General features: G+C 50.6%; 1 protein-coding gene across 5 annotated transcripts in view; it reads left to right on the plus strand.

Moving 5' to 3' along the window:
• Positions 1-24,249, plus strand: part of ATL2 (atlastin GTPase 2) — a 60,899-nt gene extending 36,650 nt beyond the window's left edge. For 2 of the 5 annotated variants that reach the window (XM_064146278.1, XM_064146282.1), the window contains 11 exons: positions 2,769-2,903; positions 4,706-4,810; positions 6,866-6,916; positions 9,890-9,946; positions 11,973-12,065; positions 12,301-12,439; positions 13,248-13,375; positions 17,583-17,639; positions 18,670-18,741; positions 19,809-20,240; positions 23,286-23,519. In XM_064146278.1, coding sequence (XP_064002348.1) covers positions 2,769-2,903; positions 4,706-4,810; positions 6,866-6,916; positions 9,890-9,946; positions 11,973-12,065; positions 12,301-12,439; positions 13,248-13,375; positions 17,583-17,639; positions 18,670-18,741; positions 19,809-20,240; positions 23,286-23,429 — 1,413 coding nt within the window. In that variant the 3' untranslated portion in view covers positions 23,430-23,519. The other 3 variants (XM_064146279.1, XM_064146280.1, XM_064146281.1) reach the window with 3 other exon arrangements.
• The last annotated feature ends 2,190 nt before the right edge of the window (positions 24,250-26,439 follow it).

Below are 26,439 nucleotides of genomic sequence, written 5' to 3' on the forward strand. Positions count from 1 at the left end.
GGATCCATACAGAGAGACCTGCACAGGCTGCAGAGCTGGGTCCAAGCCAGCCTCATGAGGCTCAACAAGACCAAGTGCAAGGTCCTGCACCTGGATCAGGGCAATCCCAGGCAGTGCCTGGCTTGAGAGCAGCCCTGAAGAAAAGGACCTGGGAGTGCTGGTGGATGAGAAGCTCAACAGGAGCCAGCAGTGTGCACCTGCAGCCCAAATGCCAGCCAGAGCCTGGGCTGCAGCAAGAGCAGTGTGGGCAGCAGGGCCAGGGAGGGGATTCTGCCCCTCTGCACCCTCTGCTGAGACCCCACCTGGAGCACTGTGCCCAGCTCTGGAGCCCTGTGACAGGAAAGAGCTGGAGGGGCTGGAAGGTGTCCAGAGAAGGGCCACAAGGATGAGCAGAGGGCTGGAGCTGCTCTGCTATGGGCACAGGCTGAGAGAGTTGGGGCTGTTCAATGTGGAGAGGAGAAGGCTTCCAGGATACCTTATTGTGGCCTGCCAGGATACGAAGTAGGCTACAAGAAAGCTGGGAAGGGACTTTGTAGGCTGTCAGGTAGTGATAGGACTGGGGGGAATGGAACAAAGCTGGAAATGGGTAGATTTAGACTGGATGTTAGAAAGAAGTTCTTGACTATGAGGGTGGTGAGAGACTGGCACAGGTTGCCCAAGGAGGTGGTGGAGTTCTGTGACCTAGTGTGAGGTGTCCCTGCCCATGGTGGGGGGGCTGGAACTGGATGATCCTTGAGCCCCCTTCCAGCCTTGACAGTTGTGTCACTCTATAATTCTGTGAGAGGTGAAGGGCTCAGGTTGTGTCAGGGGAGGTTTAGGTTGGGTATTAGGAAAAATGTCTTTGCTGCAAGAATGGTCAGGGATTGGCACAGCCAGCCCAGGGAGGTAGTGGAGTTGCCATGCCTCTAGAGGTATTAAGAAGCTGGAGATGTGGTGCTTCAGCGTAGAGTTTAGTGGTCGTGGTAGTCAGGTTACAGTTGGAGTTGATGCCCTTCAAGGTCTCTTTCAGCTTCTCTGATTCTGTGCTTCTAGTCCATAAACTCTGTTTGTGGGTTATATAATAGCCAGGTTGTTCTGGGTGAGCCACTGCTTCCTGTACTGCCTGTCTTTGAGGACCAAAGATGTCATTGCAGTACCATCACCCAGAACGTTAGCTGCAGACTTCACCTGATAGCCCTTCAAAAAGGTTTGCCACACAGCAGCAACGTTTACAAATTCACAGATTGCATCTGGTTGGGAGGGACCCTCCCAGGGCATCTTGTCCAGCCCCTGCACTCAGCAGGGACACAGCAAGGCTGAGCCTGAAGGTCTGCAGGGACAGGGCCTCAAGCACAGCCCTGGGCAGCCTGTGCCAGTGTCTCACCACTCTGCTTCTGCACAACTTCCTCCTCAGGCCCAACCTAACTCTGCCCTGCTCCACTTACAAACCATTGCCCTCGGCCTATGCCCACAGACCCTTCTGAACAGTCCCTCCTCAGCCTGCCTGGAAGACTCCTTCAGATATTGATGTGCAGCTCTAAGGTGTCCCTGGGCTGACTGATGTGTCAAACCCTAAAGCATGGGAACTGAGCTGCTTAGCTAGTTTCAACGGTGTGCAATGGTGAAGGGGGAGGATTAGGTCAAAAACAGTTGGTTTTTTTTGTTCCTTGCAGAGTTTTAGCTGTTTCTGTACTTGAAAGCCATGCTATTGACAACTGATTGACTTGTGTTCTCTCAACTCTGAGGGGAGCATGAGTATGAGGGGGAATATATGGACAGCATAGAGCTGTTCTCATGAGCTCCGAGTGCGACACTTGAAAGCTGTGCCCATGTTCTCTGCAGTGGCTGGACACTTGTGCAGCAGCTGGAAGTGCAAGGTCCTGCAGCTGAGCCTGGCCCACACCAGGTGCAAATTCAGGCTGGGTGGGCTGAGAGCAGTCCTGAAGAAAGAGCCTTGGGGGTGTTGGCTGCTGAGCAGCTCCCCAGGTGCCAGCAGTGCCCTCATGCAGCCCAGCAGGCAGCTGTGTGCTGGCTGCAGCCAGAGCAGTGTGGGCAGCAGGCCAAGAGAGGGGATTGTGCCCCTTGGCTCTGCTCTGCTCAGACCTCACCTCCAATCCTGCCTCCAGCTCTGCTGTGCCCAGCAGCAGAAGGACACAGAGCTGCTGGAGTGAGGCCTGAGGAGGCCACAAAGATGCTCCAAGGGCTGGAGCAGCTCTGCTGTGAGCACAGGCTGAGGGAGCTGAGGGTGTGCAGCCTGGAGAGAAGGCTCCAGGGGGACCTCAGAGCTGCCTGCCAGTGCCTGAAGGGATCCTACAGGAAGGCTGCAGAGGGACTTGTGCTGAGGGTGTCTGAGACAGGCCTGGGGGAATGGTTTGGAGCTGAGGCAGAGCAGGATGAGACTGAAGCTGAGGGAGAAGCTCTTCAGTATGAAGGTGGCACAGGCTTCTTAGGGAGGCTGTGGCTGCCTCCTCCCTGGAGGTGTTCAAGGCCAGGTTGGATGAAGCCTTGAGCAACCTGGGCTGGTGGGAGGTGCCCCTGGGCATGGCAGGGGTATGGAGTAGGTGAGCTCTGAGGTCCAAGCTGAGGCATTCTCTGAAATACAGTAGACTTGAGCAGCATTTCTTTGTGGGTGAGCCTTGGAACTCATCAGGGTAGTGTTTTACGTCCTATTGTCAACATCTCTGAGGAAAAGGAGAGCTCAGTGTGAAAATCAGCAAAGAGAACAGCATGTTATAAAAGCAAAAAGGCTCCTTCTTGGCTTTAAAGAAGCTTCTCATTTTGTTTTGTAGACTTCTCCTTGCTGGATAGGTGGAAACACTGAGCCATTGACTGGCTTTACGTGGAGGGGTGGATGTGAACGGGAGACCACTGGCATTCAGATCTGGAGTGAGGTGTTTGTAATTGATAAACCAAATGGAACAAAGGTAAGTGCTTGCTTGAGGGTTGTTGCCGTTTGCATGCCTTAAGTGCTGAAGGTCTCCTAGAGGTACTTCAGTTGCCTTTTCTTTCAGTAGCTGCTTATCATTTGGAAACCTTCTATCAGCACAAGCATGAAGTTTCCTGCTGGATTGTAAGATTCAGTCCTATTCTGAGAATTCTTTGTTTTGGCCATGTTTGCCCTCGTCAGGCTGCTGGGTGGGATATCCAGTAGGTGTTGTCTGTGTGTGGTGTTTACAGCCCTTACAGTTTAACAAATGTTAGGATAAGAAGAGCTCTGTACTACAGTGATGTTGAGAGTTGATGTGACGGTTTGGGTGTTGCCTGCCCCCCCAGACTTTGGAAATCACCCAGACTAGACTCAGCTGGCTGTGGAAATTGAATGAAGCTTATTACTTACAGTTTAGCTCAATATACAGGCAGATATTTACAGTATATAGAGTTACATACAGAAATATGCAAGGTAAAAGGTAATACAGCAACACAACTCCCCTCCCAGAAACCTGAGTCCCCAGGAGGGGCTTCCTAATGCCCTTTCACCTTCTCCCTACCCCCCTCAAACTTACCCCAGTGCCAAGGAAGAATGGAGGTTCAGCCAGAGGGTTAGGAAGCAGAGTGGGTTAGTTGGAGGGGCTAGAGAGAGAGATGCATCTTGGAGCTCCCCAGCAGGAGTGGTGCCTTGTCTATGTTTTGATTCTTGTTCTCATACATCTCAGCAAGCCTGTGAAGGAAGTAGACATCACCATTGTTTTCCTTTCACAGCCTGTAATCTAGTCCTTCTCACCAGAGCATTCTAGCCTGCTTCAAACTAGCACAGCTGTGAATGCATTCTAGCTTATAGCTGTGCAAGTACTGGGAACAGCTTCAAGGGCTGGGAGCTTGGCCTTTACCTGTTAAGCTATCTGAATCTGTTTTTAATAAGGGCTAAAAGTAGGATAAAAGACACTAAATCTCTCTATCTTCTTAAACTTTTATGTTAGAGACCTGCAACCAAGCTTTGTAGTTAGTCTTTGTGCTGAAACAAAGTGGTGTCGATGTTTTACTCCTTGTATCTCCAGCCATTGGGTATTCTCAGACATAAGCTCTTGGTTGTTTAACTTCTATACTCTTTGCATCTGCAAAGCAAACATCTGATGGCAAATTAATAATATGGGACAGTGGTCTTAAAACAGGTAGTGGCTGGGGATTGTGCCACGGGTTTTGCTCAATTGCATAGCTAACCAAGCCACTTTCTGAATGAAAAAGAGAAACAGTGAAGTTGTGAGGATCTCTTTGTGCCCTGGAAACAGTCACTTGTTTTTGCTTATCAGTCACTTCTGAACAGAAGGAGAAGGGAGTTGTAGGTGCCAAAGAGATGAATTGGGCAGGTGAGCTTTTGTCATTAAGCTGACTTCATTCTGTGCCATTCCAATATCCATGACCTTTTCTTCTGGAAACGATCATTTCAAGATCACTCTGATTTTAACAGTAATCCTCTTATTCTTAGCCCTAAGGAACTATGCTGGGTTGTCAGCTGAGGTTGAAGCTGTGGCTCTGCACTCTACCCCACTGGGCAGAGAGAGGCTGTTTCTGTGGGAGAGGGTAGGTAGTGCAGCAAGACCAAGGATTTCATGTTGATGATGACGTGGCCCTCTGGCTAGTGTAGGCTGTGTGCAGAAAGCTGCCTGAGGTTTAATAAGTAGTTATGAAGGCAGTGACTTGCTCTGCTTGAAACAGAGTTTATCTCAGTGGCCTGGAGTTTGCAGGTGTTAATGGTTTGGTTAACTGCTGCTGCTGTCTCACTCTTTAGGTTGCTGTGCTGCTGATGGATACCCAAGGTGCCTTTGATAGCCAATCCACTATCAAAGACTGTGCGACGGTTTTTGCTCTGAGCACCATGACCAGCTCTGTCCAGGTGAGCTGCCTCTGCTGGCCTAGCCTTGCAGTGCTGGGTTGGAGCTTGGACTAGGTTCATACATTCATGGTATGGGTTGGGTTGGAAGGGTCCAGTTCCAATCCCCTGTCATGGGCAGGGACACCTCCCACCAGCTCAGGTTGCTGAAGGCCTCATCCAGCCTGGCCTTGAACACCTCCAGGGAGGTTGTGAATCACAGAATCACAGAACGTGATCTTTGATCACGTTCTGTGATTCTGTGATCCACAACCTCCCTGGGCAACCTGTGCCAGTGTCTCCCCACTCTCACTCTAAAGAATTTCTTCCTCATCTCCAGTCTCAGTTTGTCCTCCTCAAGCTTCAATCCATCCTCCCTTGTGCTATCACTACAAGCTCTTGTGAAAAATCCCTTCCCAGCTTTCTTCTGTACCCCTTTTAGGTACTGGAAGGCTGTGCTAAGGTCTCCCTGGGGCTTTCTCTTCTCCTTGCTGAACACCCCCAGCTCCCTCAGCACAGCAGAGGTGCTGCAACCCTCTCAATTGTGAAGGTCTCTTCCAACCAGATATATTCTGTGAATGCAGTGGGTCTTTAGCTCCACCTTGGGAGTTCATCTGCACCTCTTCCTTCAACTGTTACTTAAACTTTCAGACTTGTCTTATCTTCACTCTAGTATGCTTGGTCAGTTTGGCTGTGGAACCAAGGTTATCCAAGGCCAAGTTTAGTTAGATTGCTAACTGAAGTGTGGAATGCCAAACAAAGGTGTCAAAGCAGCAACCTCTTTTGCACAGGTGCCTTAAAGAATCTCCTTTCAGATAAAGTTTGGGGTAAAATTACAGCACCATCAGCTAAACTTAGTTACTGCTACCATCAAACTTCTGACAATCCTGTTGTGCTGTGCTCAAAAGCTTGGGCCTTAAGTGTGCCAAAAGTGAGCAGGGTTTTGAAGGATGACCAAGTGACCTTCTTCAGACATGCTACAACATGTAGGGGACAGGAGTATGCAGAACAGTGCTGCTCTGTGGCCTTGGCTTGGGTAGCCTTTTTGTTCCTGCTGTTAGGGTGAATTGTAGGTTAGTGATGGAAGTTTGAGTGTGCTGCTGCTCAGTATTCCTACAGATTGCATCGGGTTGGAAGGGACCTTCAAAGGGCATCTTGTCCAGCACCACTGCAGTCAGCATGGACATCTCCAACTAGAGCAGGCTGCACAGCAAGGCTGAGCTTGAATGCCTCAGCCACATCCCTGGGTGACTTGTTCCAGTGTCTCACCACTCCCCTTGTGCACAACTTCCTCCTGATGTCCAACCTAACTCTGCCCTGCTCCGCTTTCAAACCATTGCCCTTGTCCTATCCCCACAGGCCCTTCTAAACAGTCCCTCCCCAGTCTGCCTGGAGGTCCTCTTCAGATAATGAAATGCAGCTCTAAGGTCTCCCTGGAGCCACCTTCTCTCCAGACTGAACAGCCCCACCTCTCTCAGCCTGTCTTCATAGCAAAGGTTCTCCAGCCTTCTGAGCACCTTTGTGGCCTCCTGTGGCCCCACTTCAGCTCCAGGTCTCTCTTGTATTGGGGGCCCTAGAGCTGGACACAGCACTCACAGTCACACTAGAGCAGAGTGGAGTGGCAGACCTGCTGGCCACACTGCTTTTGATGCAGCCCAGTCGTGCTCTTGAAACAGTAACAAGCTCCCTGGCTAGAATCAGATTTCTCTGGGAAGGTTTGAAAGCAAAGATAAATTATTTACTCCCCAGGCATTTCTGTGTCAGAGCTGCAGGATCCCTGAATTATGAGTACTGGGACTTCAGGATGCCAAACAGACCTGCCCTTCTCAGCCTGATTTGAAGCATTTGACTGCCTTCTCTTATTGCTTCCTTCCTTGGAAAGAAGGTTTTCTAATAAGGATTTAGGGTGGCTAGAATGGTTTTGTTCCTAGCACTTCATATGAGGAAGTGACTCTTGTTTGAGATGCATTCTGTGGCAGCTTTCTAGCTGCTGACTTTTCTGGAGGAGGTAAAAATCCTCTAAAAGAGTTGACAGCAGGGTAAGATAATGGCTTCACACTCTTTCCCTGTCTCTTGCAGGTGTACAATTTGTCACAGAATATTCAGGAAGATGACCTTCAACATTTGCAGGTAAGAATATGCTGGGTTTATATTAAGCTGCTTCTGAACTGATGCTCTTGACATTGTTCTCAAAGTTGCTTCTGCTGCAGCTGTTATTTGGGAGCTGCCTGCTGCTTCCTGCAGAACACTGAAGCTGATCCAATGCTTAAACGAGAACCACCTGTAACTACAGGACTTGCAGACATCCCAGGACACTGATTCAGCTGTGCCAGGGCAGAGGTGAAAGAAGGGCTTCTAATCTGGCTAAATCTGATCTTTCTGAATCACTGAATGTCAGAGCTTGGAAGGGACCTCAAAAGGTCATCCAGGCCAACCCCCCTGCCAGGGCAGGTCACACAGGAACACATCCAGGTGGGGTTGGAAAATCCTCAGAGAAGGAGACTCCACAGCCTCTCTGGGCAGCCTGTTCCAGAGTTCTGTCACCCTCACAGGGACAAAGTTTCCTCTCCTGTTTTTGTGGCACCTCCTCTGCTCCAGCTTGCCCTCAGTGCCCCTTATGCTGCCCTTGGCCAGCCCTGAGCAGAGTCTGGCTGCATCTTCCCGACACTGCCCTGCACCTCTTTAGCACAGCACTGAGGGCAGCCCTCAGGCTCCTCTGCTGCAAGCTCCCAGCCCCAGCTCCCTCAGCCTGGCCTCACAGGAGATGTTCACTGCCTGCAGCAGCTTGGTGCTCTGGGCTGGGCTCTCCCAAGCAATTCCTTGATGCCTTTCTTGATCTGAGTGGCCCAGAACTGGACATGGCATTCCAGATGTGGCCTCAGCAGGGCAAAATAGAAGGGAGAAGAACTTCTCTTTACCTTCTGGCCCTTCTAATCCACCCCAGGATGCCCTTGCCCTTCTTGGCCGCAAGGGCAAAATCTGCTCTTCATATGGTAAGTCCTGAAATTCCTGAAAATATGAGAAAGGAAAATGATTTCTGGAAGTACTTAATGAGAAAATTCTAATGTTCCTTCTTGTTCTTGGAAGTAGGAATGCAGATGGTATTTTGGGAGTGGCTCTAAAGCATTGTAGGATCCTGGGTCAAGGCTTCTCCCCAGAAGCCTTTTCTAGTTTTTGACTGGGGAAACTTCTCCTGAGTTTCCCAGCTGGAAAAAAGTGCAGGGAAGAGTTGTCCTTTCTGTCCTGCAGGCTGGAATGTTGTTCCTCTAGTGGAACACTGTGGTCAAAGGCCACTGCATTCTGGCTTCGTGTGAATGGAGCAAGAACCTTATCTCCTTAACTTTAAACCCTACAGCTTTAGAGCCTGGCTTGGGTATTACCAAACACCTGCCTGTGTTCAGGCCATGACCTTGCACAGCTCCAAGCTGGTTTATGTATCTGCTGATTGAAAGGGCTTCTGTCCTGGGCTCTGCTGCAAGAAACTGGCTGCCAGTGCTGCAAGCAGATAGGAGAGCACTAACTAAACATAGTCTTGTGATGCTCTTCTCAGTTACCGGAGTTGTATCATTGTGCCAATGCTGCCCCCCACCCCCCTCCACCAGGAAACCAACCCAGCAGTGCTCCAAACAGAACAAAAAGCCTTAGCTAATGATTTGAAAGTTAGATTTTCCTCATGACTGCTGTCCTGTGACAGCCTCAGTGCCTTCTGAAAGTCAGAACAGAGGCATCCCTTTCTGGTATGCTGGAGGGGAAGGAAGAGAAGGGTAATAAATCCAAGCAGTGAGTAGGGGACACCCATGCATGGAAGGAGTTGTGAGGTGAGGGAAGGAAGTGTTGGATTTCTGTTGTAACAGCAACCTCTGTTGTTCTGGAAGGTTGTGAGTCTCTGGTTGCCTTTTCCATGTGGCAGGGAAGTGAGCAGGGTAGGGAGTTAGGATCAGAGGAGCTCATCTTATGTGGCTGCTTGACTGCTAGAGAGCTGCTTTTGCTCAAAGCAGCAAGAGCTTTGAAGTTAATGTGTGTTCCATTAGGCTTTTCAGTTCTCAGTTGCTCATGTGAGCAGCACAGGGATCAGTGCTCTTAGCCATGGAGCTTACCTGAGATGCTTCAGGAGTCTTACTGCAGAACAGTTGCCTGGTACTGGAGGGTATTGATGTGCTTCCTTCATCTTGACCTCTGAAGGAGGGTGGCATGGATCAATACCTGACTCTGAGCTCTGCAGGAAGAGCCAGCACAGCCGGTAATTTGTGTTCCCACTGGGTCCAGTGAAGAGTGCTGCTGCTGAAGATGGTGGAAGCAGAATGAGGAAGGCAGCTGATCCTTGCCTTTCTACTGGAAGGAAAGAGCAATTCCTAAGGACATAGAATCACAGAATTGCTTTGGTTGGCAAAGCCTGCTAAGTTCCACTCCAGCCATCAATCCAGCCCCACTGTGGCCACTAAACCCTGGCCCCAAGTGCCATGGACATGTTTCTTGAGCACTTCCCAGGGATGGGGACTCCTCTGCCTCCCTGGACAGCCTGTTCCAATCTCTGACCACTCTTGCAGCAAAGAATTTTTTTTCCTGATATTCAGCCTGAACCTCCCTTGGGGCAACTTGAGACCATTTCCTCCCATCCTTTCACCTGATCCTAGGGAAAGAAGACCAACCCCCACCTCATGGGCTGCAGTAGTGAGCTGGGAAGCTGCTGAGCTTGGCTTGTATTTGAATGGCTGATACATTGACTCTAGCCAAGCTGCTTCAGATTTCCAGGAATAGATCTTTTGTGGGAAGTGAGGGACAAATGTTACCCAGGCATCCCTCCTCAGCCTAGGAATCAAGTGCTGGCAGTTGGCTTGCTGAGAGACTCAGTGAGTTTTCCTCTGGCAATAACCCCCAGGCCACCCATTTAGAGTTGTAGTTATGTAGTGGCACCAGTGGAAATCAGGCTCCCTTCCCAAACTGGTCCTGAAGATTGGTGTGCTTGTCTCTGGGGTGTATAGGTGTGATCCTCATAAGAGGATTTAAGATTAAAGAAACCCAATAGAATATTTGACAATAGAAGGATGGTTCTGGTTTTGTTTTGCCTTGAATGTGGCACCCTCACACTCTTGTTTCTGTCAGTTGTTTACAGAGTATGGAAGACTTGCTATGGAAGAAATTTACCAAAAGCCATTTCAGGTAATGATGATGGATTTCAGCTAATTATACATTAAATGCAATTGGGGCAATTGAATGTGTAGAAGATGAGCAGAGGGTAGTGGATGAAGAGAAATTAGTTGGGCTGAAGCTAGCTTGTTCTTTACCAGACTGATGATTGTTTCTCCTTCCCTGTTACCACATCTCTTGACAAAAGCACAATGTGAAAATACTGAGGAGGATCACATTTTGAGCAAATAGAGCTTTGTGCCTGAATCTGTAAGGTCTGAAAGGAATGCAAGTGTCAAGCATTGTGTAGACAGAAGCACAGAATATTAGGGGTTGAACAGACCTCCAGAGATCATCCAGTCCAGGGTCACCCAGGGCAGGTCACACGGGAACACTCCCAGGTGAGCTTGGAATCTCTCCAAAGAAAGAGAGTCCATGACCTCTCTGGCCAGCCTGCTCCAGGGCTCTGTCATTATCACAATAAAGAACTTTCCCCTCATGTTGAGGTGGAGCCTCCTGGGTTTTAGCTTGGACCTGTTGTTCCTTGTCCTGCTCCAAACAGAGCCTGGCACCTTCATCCTGACCCCCACCCCTCATATTGATAGACATTGATCACATCTCCTCTCAGCCTTCTCCTCTCCAGACTAATCAGCCCCATGGCCCTCAGCCTCTCTTCACAGCAGAGACATTAAGGAGAAAAGTTTAGTGCTGCTGCCTTGATCATCACTCTTTAAGACTTTAAAGAGCCTTAAAGACACTTAAAGACCACCAGAGCTTTGCTAGTGGTCCATAGTTCTGAGGGAAGGTCATGTGGCCTCTGAGAACTGAGGAGTGCCATAATGCATTTGTACTTGAAGCATGACTGACTTGAAAAGTGCTGGCATCAGTTTGCTGGGCTAGAAAATGGTTTGAGGCTGCCTCTGTTCAGTAGAGACAGACTGAAATCTCTTCCATCCTCAAGTGTCCTCTTTAGCCTGTAAGGGTACTGCCTGACTGCTATTAATGGTGAGTTTGTAGTCTTGTGTCTCTCAGTAGCCACCTGCAGTGCTCTGGTGACTGGCCAGGCAAAATGCACTCTTTGTAAAGCAGCTCCTCTTGTATCAAGAGCAACATCAAGGTTTGCTCTCTGCCCTCAGCTGGTGGGAGGGAGGACAGTGGTAGAGGAGTAGGCAAACCCAAGGCTTTCTGAGACACTTGGGCACTTTTAGATAAGGAGTGGGTGGGATTTGTGTGTTTGGTGTGTGAATTGTGGGGGGAGGGCTCATTTCCCATGTTTGGTTTGGTTTGTTGTTCTGCTGTTTATTTTTTGAAACAAGCAAGCACTTGCAACACGAATCATAGAATGGGTTGGAAGTGACCTCCAAAGCTCATCCAATCCAACCCCCTGCACTCAGCAGGGACATCCTCCCCTAGAGCAGCCTGCCCACAGCTCTGTCCAGGCTCACCTTGAGCATCTTCAGGGATGGGCCCCAGCCACCTCCCTGGGCAACCTGTGGCAGTGTTGCAGCAGCCTCCTGCTGCAGAACTTGTTCCTCACAGCCAATCTGAATCTGCTCTGCTCTAGTTTGCAGCCATTGCCCTTGTGCTGTCCCTGCAGGCCTGTGGCAGCAGTCCCTCTGCAGCCTTCTCATAGGCCCCCTGGAAGGCTGCTGTTAGGTCTGCCTGAAGTCTTCTCTTCTGCAGGCTGCACACCCCCAGCTCCCTCAGCCTGTGCCTATAGCAGAGCTGCTCCAGCTCCCTGTTTATGTTTATGTCCCTCCTCTGGACCTGCTCTATGAGGTCCACGCCCTTCCTTGTGTTGAAGGCTCCAGAGCTGGGCCCAGCACTGCAGGTGAGGTCTCAGCAGAGCAGAGGGGCAGTGTCTCCTCTCTCCATCTGCTGGCCTTGCTGCTTTTTTGCTAGATTTTAAAGAAGCAAACACTTGCACCATGACACTGCAAGGCTGCTTGGTTTTAGTGCTTAGAACTTAGAGCTTGCTTTCCTTAACCACACATGATCGATTTCCTTTGACCTTGGGAATGCTGTCAGCCATTCACAGCTGTTGTTCTTCCTGTTGCAGACACTGATGTTCTTAATTAGAGATTGGAGTTACCCTTATGAACATGCATATGGCTTGGAAGGAGGAAGAAAGTTCCTAGAGAAAAGATTGCAGGTAAGGTCTCTCCAGCAGTCTTCTAACTTAAGTGACAACTTGCTGTCAAGGGAAAGATGCTCAAGGAGCTAACTGTACCATTGAAAATACATTTGTCATGTTCCCAACTGTGTGAAATTCTACATTTGTGAGTTCAGACATGAAAGCTTAAACCCACTCTTTTAAGCTGATACTTAAATGTGATTGCAGTACTGCAGAAACTCTTAGCAGTTGTTACTGCCTCTTTTTCTTTCAGGTAAAGCAAAACCAACACGAAGAGCTACAGAATGTAAGGAAGCATATTCACTCCTGTTTCAGTACTCTTGGCTGTTTCCTGTTGCCCCACCCTGGTCTTAAAGTTGCAACAAATCCAAATTTTGATGGGAGGTTGAATGGTAGGAAGCTTTCCATTGTGTGTTTCTTGCTTCAGATCGTTGAGTTTTGTTTTCTTTTATAATGGAAGTGAAGTGCTGGAATGGTTTTGCTCTTGGAATGCTTGCCCAGAAAAATGTGTAGGGTTAAAAGGTGAAACTCTCTGCTCTCTTCAGTGAGGAATTAAGCAGGCTGAGGGAATGGATATCTTTGTATCCAGCTGTTGATTGTAATCTGATCACTTGAGATGTACTTGAAGGTCATTCTAAAGATCACTGTGGGTTCCAGGGGGGAGAATTCACAAAGGCTAAATTTTCTTTCTTCAAATGGAAAGGCTCTTCCTCTAAGAACTTTGAAACCAAAGCTTAGAATTAATTACTGTAGGATTCTGCTGCTGCAGAAAGAGAGGCACTCCGGATTCCTCCACTTGCTGCTTGAACCCCCAGCGGAGGAAGCACATCAGAATGTCAAAAGGCTGAGAGGAGTGGGTTTGTGCTAGTGGGATGCCAGCCACCTCTGTGCTCAGGGTGGCACCTGTGGGATTGTGTGAGATGCTGGTGTCACTGGGCAATGCACTTGAAATATTGCCAGGACTCTGGAACCTTGTCCTTTCGGGCTGGAGCTCAGCTTAAAGAGCAGGTAGAACTTACCCAACCTATACTCTGTACTGAAGCCTTACAACAGCTTGAGATGCAGGCAGGAGTTGTGCACACTCATAGTTTGGGAGGGCCATGGGTTGTGTTCCCATGGGAATGGTAAGAATGAGAAGAAAGCTAACTGCCTTTTTTTTTCTTCCCTCTCTTATTTCTGTAATTGATTGAATTTTATTAGACATAGATGAGGAATTCAAGAAGGAACTGCGGAATTTGGTACCATTACTGCTTGCCCCTGAAAACCTGGTAGAAAAAGAGATTAGTGGCTCCAAGGTGACCTGTAGAGATCTTGTAGAGTACTTCAAGGTAAGCAAACTCATACTAATTATTTCTGCTAATGGCTTAAAAGGAAGCATTCTAATTTTAGGGTGTGTTCCCAGAGGAGCTAAGCTATCTAGGCTGACATCCACTCAGCAGCTCTCACTTTTTCCCTTTGTGTTTTCTTACTCTGACATTCCAGAACTGGCACACAGCTTCCCAAAGGTATAGTAGCACTTAGCAAGCTACTCTTGGCAGAGTTATGGGGTGTGGGCTTGGGTTTTATTTGCTCTTTCTTTGTAAACAGGATGAAATACTCCAAGTTGGGCTTCGAGAAGACCTTGGTAGTAGCCTTCCAGTATCTGGAGGAGTCCTACAGGAGTGCTGGGGAGAGACTATTGACAAGGCCTTGTAATGACAGGATGAGGAGGAATGGTTTTAAACTGGCAGAGAGGAGATTTAAACTGGATGTTAGGAGGAAGTTCTTGACAGGGAAGGTGGTGAGACACTGTCACAGGTTGCCTGGGAAGGTTATGGATGCTCCCTCCCTGGAGGTGTTCAAGGCCAGGTTGGATGAGGTCTTGAACAACCTGGGCTGGTGGGAAGTGTCCCTGCCTATGGCAGGGAGGTTGGAACTGGATGAGATTTGAGGTCCCTTCCAGCCTAAACCATTCCATTAGAGACTGTTTTGTGTTCCCTGCTTGGAAATCCTACTTGTATGGTTCTGTTGACTGTTCTTTGGAAACAGCTTTACATGAAGGTTTTAGAGTTGTTTTTTCAGGTGTGCAGTGAAAATTAGAGACTCTCCCCTCCTGGCTTTCTAATGTCTGCAGAAGATGCTTTCTAAACACTTAGATGTGCAGCAGCACCACTGCACGCTCTGAAATATTTGGGATATGATACTTGCAGCTGTCAGACTCTTGAGCTGCTTTGGTATCAGGGTGACACCAGCAGAAATGTGATAACATAATCTCTACATCACCAGGAACTGCTCTGCTGTGTGTAAGCTTTATTTGAACTGGAATGACTTAGACAGTTGGCTTGGTAGGAGAAAGTGGCACTGGTTCCTAAAGATACTCATTTTGCTGTTCTGCTTTGGAGCATGTTAAAGGTAGGACAGAGTGAGGCTGATGTCAAGAAAGAAGGCAAGGGAGAAATCTCTTTAAGCTTTAGTAAATGTGAAACAAGCTAACTTTATTTTCATAGTATGGCTTGTGTTGTAAGAGACTTTAAAACTCATCTAGTTCCAACCCCCTGCCATGTCTCCCACCAGCCCAAGTTGCTCAAGGCCTCATCCAGCCTGGCCTTGAACACCTCCAGGGAGGGGGCAGCCAGCCTCCCTGGGCAACCTGTGCCAGTGTCTTCTCACCCTCACTATAAAGAATTTCTTTCTCTTGTGCAGTCTAGATCTGCCTTCCTGAAACTTCAGTCCATTTCCTTTCATCCCATCACTCCCAGCCCCTGTCAGAAGTCCCTCCCCAGCTCTCCTGCAACCCCTTTGGGTACTGGAAGGCTGCTGTAAGGTCTCCCTGGAGTCATCTCCCCTCCAGGATGAACAGCCCCAACTCTCTCAGCCTGTCCCCATATGGGTGGTTCTCCAGCCCTCTCATCACCTTCCTGGGCTCCTCTGGACCCTTTCCATTAGTGCTTTATTCTGGAGGCACCACTGCAGACGTGGTCTCAGCAGAGCAGAGGGGCAGAATCCCCTCCCTCTCATCCTGCTGGTCATGCTTTTTTACAGAGGAAGGATGTCAGAGCTCTCCTGACAAGCATAAAACCAACACTCTGGAGCTCATGTGCTCAGGCTCTGGTGATGTGGTTGCATGCTGGTTTTTGTTCTCCTTGCTTCTCTAGCAAGACTTGATCCGATCTGGTGTAGGGAGTCTACGTTCAACAGCAGTTGGTTGCACCCTAAAAACTGAGTGTCAGATCCAGTGAAAAGCTGCCCAGTTCCTATCTCATCTCCAGCCTGGGAGCAATCCTGCAGGATGTTGCACAGCCACTGTGGTTATGTAACTAAAGAGGGCTGCTCCCTCAGGGCTGTGCATCTAAAGCTGAGCTCATGAAGGCTGAGGTGGAAACTGGAGGGCATTTACTTGGAGGCTAGCTAGAGAAGCCAGGAGGGCGTCGAGGGAGCAGAGCACAACTCTATACATTTTGTAGGTTGTTCTACAGCCTAGAGCACTGAGTACAGAGGGACCCTGGCAACCTTGTTCTCTTCTCCTTTACAGAAAAATATGTAATCCTCAGGTCAGAGGCTCCTAGACAGGCCGGAGGGGGAGAGCATGAGGGACAACAACTGCCTAATCTCTGAGGGGCTAAAAATGGCCTTGGTGGTTTAACTTGCACAGCTTGTGCAGAGCACTGAGTGACTCCTGCTGTGCCTGCTCCACTAATCCATCCCAAAGCCATCTTGTGGGCTGAAGGGGATGTCCTGAAGGATATACTCAGCCCTGGTGAGGCTACAACTTGAGTACTGTGTTCAGTTCTGGGCACCACAGCATAGGAAAGACATTAAGGGGGCTGGAGAGTGTCCAGAGAAGAGCAAAGAGACAGGAGAGGGTTTTGGAGGGCATCATATGAGGAGCATCTGAGGGAGCTGGAGGTGTTTAGTGTGGAGAAGAGAAGGCTGAGGGGAGACCTCATTGCTCTCTACAGCTCCCTGAGAGGAGGCTGGAGTGAGGCTGGGGTTGGTAGTCTCTTGCAAGTAACCAGCAATAGAATGAGAAGTAATGGGTTCAGGTTGTGCCAGGGGAGGGTTAGGTTGGATATTGGGAAAAACTACTGAGAGTGATGAAGAGTTGGCACAGGCTGCCCAGGGAGGTGGTGGAGTCCCCGTCCCTGGAGGTGTTCAAGAGGCTGTAGCTGTGGTGCTTCAGGACCTGGTGCTTAGCAGTTGTGGCAGTTGGGTTACGGTTGGACTGGATGCTCTAGAAGGTCTATTCCAACCGTGTGATTCCAGGAGTCTTTGTCTGCTCTTCTGGTGAAAGGAAGGTGGTCTGAGGATTGCTGGGGGTGGTGCACAGAGGGGCAGGCTGCCTGCTTGGCTCTCAGAAGTGTTTTGGCCACTCAGCTCTCTGTGCATGACTACTTGGACTGCCTTTTCTGCCTCACGTCCTTCAAGGGAGGCAGACATACAGGGAAATGTCACTACTGCTGCTCCCAGCAGTGGGGTGTGTTGGGGCAGACCTCTAGCCAACTTGAACTGTTGTTTGGGGGCAAGGTTCCCTGCCTGGCAAAGACCTCCTTACGTACCTGAAGGAGCAGAATCCTGCTGTCGAGTCTGTCACTTCTTGAGACAGTGGCAGTGTCTCCTCAAGGTTCTCTGCTACCCCCTAGGCCCAGCTTCAGGTGCACAGAAAAGGGAGTAAGGCACTAGGGATAGCTGAGAATCACAGAGTGTCCGCGCTTAGAAGGGACCTCTAGAGGTCATCTAGTTCACCCCTCCTGCCAGAGCAGGGTCACCTAGGGCAGGTCACACAGGAACACATCCAGGTGGAGTTTGAATATCTCCAGAGAGGGAGACTCTGCAACCCCCTTGGGCAGCCTGTTCCAGGGCTCTATCACCCTCACAGGGAAAAAAAATCCTCCTCCTGTTTCTATGGAACTTCCTATGGCTCAGCTTCCACCCAGTGCCCCCTGTCCTGGCACTGGGCATCACCCAGCAGAGCCTGGATCCAGCCTCCTGCACTCACCTTTATATATTGATAAACAGCACTGAGGGCAGCCCTCAGGCTCCTTCTCTCCAAGCTCCCAGCCCCAGTTCCCTCAGCCTGGCCTCACAGGAGGTGTTCACAGCTCATAGCAGCTTGGTGCTCTGGGCTGGAGTCTCTCAAGCAGTTTCTTGAGGTCCTTCTTGAGCTGAGTGGCCCAGAACTGGACACAGTATTCCAGATGTGGCCTCAGCAGGGCAGAGTAGAGGGGCAAGAGAACCTCTCTTGACCTAACCACAGCCCTTCTAATATACCACAGGGTGCCCTTGGCCTTCTTGGCCCCAGCAGCATCTTGCTGGCTCATGAGCATCCTTCTGCCCACCAGGACCCCCTGGTCCTTTTCCCCTTCCCTGCTCTCCAGCAGGTCAGTCCCCAGCCTGTACTGATCCATCAGTGGCAGATTTGTGTGAGAAAATTGGCTGAATTAACTACTGGACGTCATTACAAAGAGAGATGAGCTCTGACTTTATCTCATCTCTCTCTCAGAAATGTTTGAGAAAACCAAACCTAATTTTGTTTTCCTTTTTCTTTCTCCCATTTAGGCTTATATTAAAATCTATCAAGGAGAGGAACTACCTCATCCAAAATCTATGCTGCAGGTATTTGATGTCCCTGTCGAATAATCCAGCAGATGAGTGCCCTTTGTAAGCTCTTTGCAACTGGAGAGCTTGACTGCTGCAGCTCTTGAAGGAGCCACCTCAGCTCTGCTGGATGTTTGTGTCTTCCCTCAGCTCCATCCAGCAAACCAAGCAGGGCTGGGATTTCACAGCCTCTTCAGTTTCTGAGTGTGTGTTCCCTGTGACTTGCTGTTTCTGACTATTCAGAGGGCTTTTAGCCTCAGATGCAGCAGACAAGGTGGAGAAGTCTTCACAGCAATGCTGGCTGGCAGCTCTGGGCTGGGCCATGTGGGCTTGGTGCATCAGAGAGCTGCCTTGAGATTTCTTTTCTGGGTTGAGCCAAAGGAGGTAATCAGCTTTAGGGTGATCTGAACACAAACTGATTGTGTAAAGCCCTGTGGTGAACCCTTGAATTGCTGGGAATGAAGAGCTTTCACCAAAGTGTGGGCTTTAGGCTCAGGTTTAGCCATTCTGTAGCTGTGAGCCTTGGCTTCTCTTAAAGTTTCCTCCTTTCCTATATCTCTTCTTTAAGATCTGACCATTCTGGGTGTGTTTTCATCCTTCAAGGAATGAAGTCTTTAGACTTGAGAGCTCATTGCAATGGGCCAGAGGCTGCCATCGTTCCTCTGGTGTGCTGTGGATGTGGCTTGGGGGACATCTCGCAGCCTTAGCGAGGTTAACTATCCCTTACGTGATGCAGGTTGAAAAGAATCTTAAATTCATACGATTTCTGACACCAAAACTGCACATTTCTGGTGCTGATATCATCCCAGCTGGCTCCTCTCCAGGCTAGCAGGGGATTGGGTTAACATGTAATTACTCAGTGATGCTTATGTGCTCCTTAACAAGGGAGCACTGCCGAGAGGCTGCCCTCCTGCAGGCACAGTCTGACCAGTCAGTAACCTGTTCTAACATGTGTGTCTGGGGGCGTTTTGCTGAAGTCCAGCCCAAGCTTTGGAGGTAGTGAGGGAGTGGTGGGCAGTGTTAACTACCTGTGCTTCATGTTTTCCAGGCAACAGCTGAAGCAAACAATCTTGCTGCTGTGGCAGGAGCAAAAGACTTGTACAGCAAAGGCATGGAGCAGGTATGGGAGCTGCCTACATGCACATGTGGGCCTTCAGTTTTACTGTTGCTTGTGGGCATGCTGGTGGAGAAGAGGAGCTTAAGGCCAGCAGCTGTGTGTTTCCTCCTCTGAGGTCTGGTGCTCGATGCAGCAAAACTAGAATTCTTTGAAACCAGAATCACAGAGTGGGCAGAAGAGATCTCTGAAGATCTTCTAGTCCAAACCCCTTGCTAAGAGCAGGCTTGCCCAGAGTCAATCCCACAGGGACACAGCCAGGTGGGTCTGGAAGGCCTCCAGAGATAGAGACACCACAGCCTCTCTGGGCAGCCTGTCCCACTGCTCTGCCATCCTCGTGGGGAAGAATTTGTCCCTTCTGTTCATGTGGCACCTCCTGGGTTCTAATTCATGTCCATTGCCTCTTGCCCTTCCGTATGGAAGATGGAGAGGCTGAGGGAGCTGGGGGTGCTCGGCCTGGAGAACAGGAAGCTCAGGGGGACCTTATCACTCTCTACACCTACCTGAAGGGCAGCTGTAGCCAGATGGGGTAAGGCTCCGCTGCCAGGCAACTTGTGACAGGACAAGAGGGCATGGCCTGAAGCTCTGCCAGTGGAGGGTTAGGTTGGATGTTAGGAAGTGCTTCCCTGGGCGGGGCTGGGTGCTGGGTTCCACCACCTCCTGGAAAAGGTGATTAGGCCCTGGAGGTGGTGGGAGTCAGTCACCGTTCTTGGAGGCCTTTGAAGGCAGGCTTGGATGTGGCACTTGGTGGCATGGTTTAGCTGATGTGGTGGTGTTGGGTCACAGGCTGGACTTGATAATCTCAGAGTATTCCAGCCTCAATGATTCTGTGAAGAGAAGGCTCCAGGGAAGCCTTAGAGCAGCCTTTGGAGGTCCCTTCCAAGCCAGTTCATTCTGTGATGCCGCAGAGCAGCTTTTGCTGCCTGCGTTATGAGATGCCTCCGAACCTTACAGAGCCAAGAAAGCTCCAGCAGAGGCCCTCTGTCCCCTGGTGGAGCTTTCCTGGCTCTGCAAGCTCCGGAGAGAGGGTTGGGTTCTGTTTGCGGTGCACTGAGCCGCTGTCGTTGTGGCAGGTGTGCGGAGGGGACAAGCCTTACATCGCGCCCTCGGACCTGGAGCGGAAGCACCAGGAGTGCCGGGAGTCAGCCGTCAGGCAGTTCCGCTCGGTGAAGAAGATGGGAGGGGAGGAGTTCTGCCGCCGCTACCAGGAGCAGCTGGAGGCTGAAATCGACGAGATCTATGCAAACTTCGTCAAGCACAACGACGGCAAAAACATCTTCTACGCCGCCCGCACCCCTGCCACCCTCTTCGCTGTCATGTTTGCCATGTACATCACCTCAGGACTGACTGGCTTCCTGGGCATGAACTCCATAGCCGCCCTCTGCAACCTAGTGCTGGGGATGGCTCTGCTCTCCTTTTGTACTTGGGCCTACGTTAAGTACTCTGGGGAATTCAGAGAGGTTGGCACAGCCATCGACCAGATCGCCGAAGCCATCTGGGAACAGGTTGGTATCCGACGCTGGCCGCAAACTCTCCCTCCGCGGTGCTGGGGAGGGAGAAGCCGCTCGAGGGCAGCAGTGTGGCCCTCCTGGCTGCAGGCAGCTGGGGTGTACACTTTAGTGGCTTGTTTGGAAGATGGATTTGAAATCAGAGCACTCACCACAAGTACAGTGTTCCTCCTGTGGCCCTGCTGGCGACACCTGCAGTGCAGCTGCAGGCAGAGGGCATGGCCAGTTCACAGCCAGTGGCTGAAGGTAAACCAAATGCCCCTCGGTGCTTTCTGGGCTGAAAAACAGACCAAAAGATGAAAAAAATTGAAAAAGAGAAGAGGCAGAGAGGCCAGTTCTGGATGTTTAAGTCATGAGCCAGATCCATAACTTTTCTGTGCCTCAGGAAGTCCCTTCCATAATAAAGCTGGAGGCTGTGTGGCCTCTCAGGGAGACTTGGGCAGGCTGAGGGCTGGGCAGAGAGGAGCCTGCTAAGGCTGGACAAGGATGAGTGCAGAGTCCTGCCCCTGGGAAGGAAGAATAAACTGCAGCAGGCCAGGTTGGGAGGTGATCTGCTGGGGAGCAGCCCTGTGCAGAAGGAGCTGGCAGTGCACAGCAAGCTCTGCATGGGCAGCAATGTGCCCTTGGGGCCAAGAAGGCCAAGGGCATCCTGGGGGCATTAAGAAGAGTGTGGGCAGCAGATCCAGGGAGGTTCTCCTCTTCCTCTGCTCTGCCCTGGTGAAGCCCCACCTGGAATACTGCATCCAGTTCTGGGCTCCCCAGTTCAAGAAGGACAGAGATCTGCTGGAGAGAGTCCATGGGAGGGCTGCAAGGATGCTGAAGGGCCTGGAGCACTGCCTGATGAGGAGAGGCTGAGAGCCCTGGGGCTGCTTAGTCTGCAGAGGAGAAGGCTGAGAGGGGACCTGAGCAATGTCTATCAGTAGCTGAGGGCTGGGCATCAGCTCCACCTCAACATGAGGAAGAACTTCTTGACTGTAAGGGTGCCAGAGCCCTGGCACAGGCTGCCCAGAGAGGTTGTGGAGTCTCCTTCTCTGGAGCCTTTCCAGCCCTGTCTGGATGTGTTCCTGTGTGACTTGTGCTGGATTCTCTGGTCCTGCTCTGGCAGGGGGGTTGGAGTGGAAGCTCTCCAGAGGTCCCTTCCAACTCCTAACATCCTGTGATCCTGTAATGGAGGCTCCTAGTGCTGCCAAGGGGAAAACCAGGTCAGAAGTGTGGCTGCTCTCAGGAAGAGGAGCTGTGCACACAGGGTGTTAAACAACCTTAGGATGCTGTCCAGAAATCCTAAGAGCCTTACTAGGTGCTTGGAGTTGAAAGAGTGAGGAGGCTCTTGAAAAGTGTTGCTGCCCTTTCAGAGCAAAGAATTCTGCTTTTAAACCTGCATTGGAAGGGAGAAACCTGCCCAGTGGATGAACCATCTCAGGCAGTACCAGAAACAGTGCTCCTGTTCATCACCTCAGCTGCTGGTGTGACACTGGAGGGTTATCCTTGGAGACATTCAAGCTCAGCTTTGCTGTGCAGCCTGCTCTAGCTGGAGGTGTCCCTGCTGAATGCAGGGGGGTGGACAAGATGCCCTTGGAGGGTTCCTTCCAGCCTGATGCCGTCTGTGAATCAGACCTCGGGGAGAACTTTGGCTCATGGCTTCCAATAACCTACAGTGAGTTGTGGCAAGTGCTAGAGCAGAAGATAGTCCTGGTGTGATGAGCTCCTCTAGGTGATTTCTGGCAGGTGCTACAGCAGGTTTCTTTCTTTAGGAAGACCTGAGAGTTGTCTGTGACAGCTTTCAGCTGGGGCAGCTACTGCTGCAGAAATCATCCAGCAGACTAATTCCTGAAAGAAAAAGACAACCTGAGCATGAGGGGACCAAAGCTGGAGGAGAAAGCCTCTGCAGAGATTTGGCTGCCTGCAGTCTAGTCAGCACAGTAAAGCTGACGTGTGAAGTTCCTGACCAGCACCTACAAGCAGTGTTTGGAGTATTCTGAGTAGCTAAGAGCAGCAGCAGCAGAAGGGAAGCACTGGAAGCTGTTAGTAGAAATAAAAGGCTCACAGAACTTGCCTGGTGTCAGAATGAGTCCTACAAGGCACAAGCAAGGAACCAGCTGCAGCCTTCTGCACAGAAGCTCTCTTCTGCATGTGGAAAAAGACTGTCCCAAGCTCGCCATAGGCACTGGCACTCCAGACCTGTCTGGGAGCCTGGTAAGGTTTACAGTGAGGGTGAGCAGACACTGGCACAGGCTGCCCAGGGAGGTTGTGGCTGCCCCCTCCGTGGAGGTGTTGAAGGCCAGGCTGGATGAGGCCTTGAGCAAGCTGTGCTGGTGGGAGGTGTCCCTGCCCATGGTGGGGGTTTGGAACTGGATGAGCTTTAAAGGTCCCTTCTAACCCAACCCATTCTGTGAATCTATGAATTTGGAGTTACTTTAGGGCAGAAAAAGTGGATAAATGGGAGGGAAATGTGCATCAGGGCACTGGGTTGCTAGATGTGCCCCTAAGTGGTGGTTAGAATTGAGTCACACCAGAGCTTCTGGCTCTGCAGCTTGGTGCTGAAGAGCACTGCGAGAGCAGGGTTCAGTTCTGTGTGGCACTGCTGGAGTGCCCTGCTGCTTACCCAGAGCACACAAAGCATCCTTGGACTGCTGCCCTTCCCTTGAAGGAGGAGCTCTTCAGCTGATGCCAGCAGAAGCTTGCCTGCTGTGGTCTCCTAAAGAGCCTTGCTGGTGATGATGTGGCACATCACCAGTAGCACTCATAGCACCTCCAGGTGCTGTCGGAGTCACTGTGATGTATTGGACACTGAGTGGTGCCGTGGAGAGCTCTGGGGTGGGAATGAAGGAAGGGCTGTGGTGAACCCTGCTTGCGTGCATCTGGGGGTGGGGAAGGTCCTTCCCCCCCGTGCTTGAGTGGGTGCAGTCTGTGGCTCACAGTGGGAGCCTGTGTTGTGCAGGAGGTGATTTCAGGGCAGTTCTGACGATTTTACCTTCTTTGCTGTCGATTCTTTTGTGGTTGTTGTTCTGAATCTCTGCCTTTTCTTTTCCCTCCTTGCTTCAGAGGAATCCCAGGAAGGTGAGACGTTACTGGCAATCCATTTGTTGTTCTGAACTTGCCTTTTTTTCTTTTCCTGCTGCCTTCCAAGAGCCACTTTTCCCTAACAGCTCCCAACTTGGTGTTTTAGGTGTTTTCCAAACTCTTTGAAGTCCTTAGACGCCGAACTCTCCACCGTGCTCTTACAGCAGTGCCCCGGCAGCGCCTCTCCTCCAACAATAACAAGAAGAGAAACTAGCCAGGATTTTTAACCTCCTTTCTGTGTCTGAAGTGGTCACTCTTAACACAATGTAGGACAATAAAGCTGGACTGTGTCTGGGCCGGTCTGCATAAATGCTGTTAACCATTCCCAGACCTGATGCTGCATTATAGGGTATGGAATTGCACATCCATCTCGTAGGGACTGTGACGGTTGGTTGGAAGTCGGTGAAACGCTGCTGTGTAGGAAGGATGCTCTCGCTTGTGGCCGTAGCTGAGTGGCTGAGTGAACCTCATCACTGTAGCAGCAAAACTCATTTCTCTTTCAGTTGGTGCCAGTTTGTGTCAGGCTTCAGCGTTCTGAGTTGTGCTTGCTTGGTTGTTGGTTCTTTTATCCCCATCATTCCAAGCCTCATCTCTGTGCGTGTTGGGTTTTTTTTTTCCTCTGTTTCCTTTTCCTTGGTTACCTCATTATTATTTTTTCTTTTTTTTTTTTTGTTTTGTTTCTTTTGCACATTTCTCATTCCACAGGTGTTGAAGCCCGTGAGTGATAATTTGATGGAGGATCATTTGAGACAGTCTGTAAAAAACTCTATCAAAGCAGGCCTGACCGAGCAGGTGGTTCAGCATGCCAGACTAAAGACAGACTGACAGCTCGTCTGCTTCTTCAACTCTGCCCCCCTCATCCTAGACACGCTTTGCTGTACCTTGAGAACTCAATAATTGAAAACAAACAAACGAGAAATAAAAATAAACCAAAGTTTACAATCAATCAACTGTAGAAGTAGTTTAGTGCGAGTGGCTTCGCAGGTTGCTGCCGTCACCTGGGAACAGAGAGGTTGTTAGGGCCCTGCCGCTCACACCGAGCGGCGCCGTGGGGAGGAGGGAAGGGCTGTGGCGAACCCTGCTTGTTGCGCGTCCTGGGGATGGGGAGGGACTGCTCCCGGTGCTTGAGCGGCTGTAGGCTCTGGCTGACAGTGAGACCCTGCCCTCCGCAGCGGCAGGCTCTGGCTGACAGTGAGACCCTGCCCTCCGCAGCGGCAGGCTCTGGCTGACAGTGAGACCCTGCCCTCCGCAGCGGCAGGCTCTGGCTGACAGTGAGACCCTGCCCTCCGCAGCGGCAGGCTCTGGCTGACAGTGAGACCCTGCCCTCCGCAGCGGCAGGCTCTGGCTGACAGTGAGACCCTGCCCTCCGCAGCGGCAGGCTCTGGCTGACAGTGAGACCCTGCCCTCCGCAGCAGGAGCTCACGTCAGGGGGGCTGTAAGGGCGCGCCCCCCTCTCGCATCCCTGTGCCACCTCTCGGCATCCAGCCGGCGGAACCTCCGAGCCTCTACATCACCAACCGCTCCCTTGCTTTATTGCCTTGTAGAGAGCAGTGCTGAGGACATCGCACCTCGGCGCTTCTGCCACCCGCAGGGGCAGAAGGGGACTCTGCCTGGGGGAAGGGGACAGCGGGGCCGGAGCTGGCGGTGTCTCCCCCTGGTGGTCCCCGAGGGAGGTGCGCATCCGAAGGGAGCTACCCCCGCGGTTTAGCCTTCCTGTACATAAAACAGTTGCCATTAATTCTACTGGGGGGGGGAGGGAGGGGGGGAGAAATTCCATCCAAAACTAAAAGAAACCCCAGGAAAACCCACAGAGAAATGATGTTGCCTACAGCTACCAAGCAATGAGTTAGGATTTGTCCTGTACAGTGTGCTCAGTTTTTATTTTTTCAAGAGAATCAACAGCTTAGGGCATGTATATGAACTATAAATATATAAATACGATTTTGTATCAAAACAAAGTTTTTTGTAGCTTATGGGCAGGGGAAGGGGAGAAATAAACCCAAACCTTGGTTCTGTGGTAGCTTAAAAAAAAACAAAACCAACAAAGTGCAGTCCCTGTAAAAGGAATGATTGTGGCTCCTGTACAATGTGTGAATGCATCGACAATTTGAAGGGGTTTTGGTTGGGTTTGTTTTGTTTTGTTTTTTTTTTTTTGGGGGGGGGTTTGGTTTTGTTTTCTTTTGTTTTCTTTTTTTGATATATTTGTGATATTTACCTGCCTTGAGCACTGCAATCTCTAGCCCCTGCCTCCCTCCTTGGGATTATGAGAAACAAAATCAACGGGAATGTTTGTTGTGAAACTCTTGTTCTCTGTTGCATTTTAAAGTTATTTCCTGTAATTTATTTTCAGTACATGATTAAAATCAGTTGTGTATATACGAAACGAAATCTGTGCTTCTTCGGGTGTGCAGCCTGCTGCAGGACCAATCCATGGCAGCCTTCTCCTGGAGCTGCTGCTGCTCTCTCGCTGCCTCCTGCCCAGCTCCCCTCCCTTCCCTGTGCAGCAAACCTCTCTCGTCTGAGCCACACCTCTTGGGCCTCCGGAGTTGCTTGGTGGCTTCTGCCCTCCAGCAGCTGAACTGTATTGCCCTGACAAGATCTTGTCACCGCCTCTGTTTCTGCTCTTGGCTGATGTGCCTCTTGCTATCTTGAGTGCTGTGTCCAGTTCTGGGCCCCTCAATTTAAGAGAGATGTTGAAGTACTGAAATGTGTCCAGAGCAGCAAGGCTGGGGAGAGGCCTGGAGCACAGCCCTGTTAAGAGAGGCTGAGGGAGCTGGGGGTGTGCAACCTGGAGGAGGCTCAGGGCAGACCTCATTGCTGTCTACAGCTACCTGAAGGGAGGTTGTAGCCAGGTGGGGTTGGTCTCTGCTCCCAAGCAACCTGCAACAGAATGAGGGGATACAGCTTCAAGCTGTGCCAGGGGAGGTATAGGCTGCATGTTAGGAGGTTCTTGCCAGAGAGAGTGATTGGCATTGGAATGGGCTGCCCAGGGAGGTGGTGGAGTCACCATCCTTGGAGGTGTTTAAGAAAGCCTGGATGGGGCACTTAGTGCCATGGTCTGGTTGATTGGATAGGGCTGGGTGCTAGGTTGGACTGGATGAGCTTGGAGGTCTTTTTCAACCTGGTTGATTGTATG

This window comes from Pogoniulus pusillus, chromosome 7, assembly GCF_015220805.1.
Source record: "Pogoniulus pusillus isolate bPogPus1 chromosome 7, bPogPus1.pri, whole genome shotgun sequence".
NCBI lineage: Eukaryota > Metazoa > Chordata > Aves > Piciformes > Lybiidae > Pogoniulus > Pogoniulus pusillus.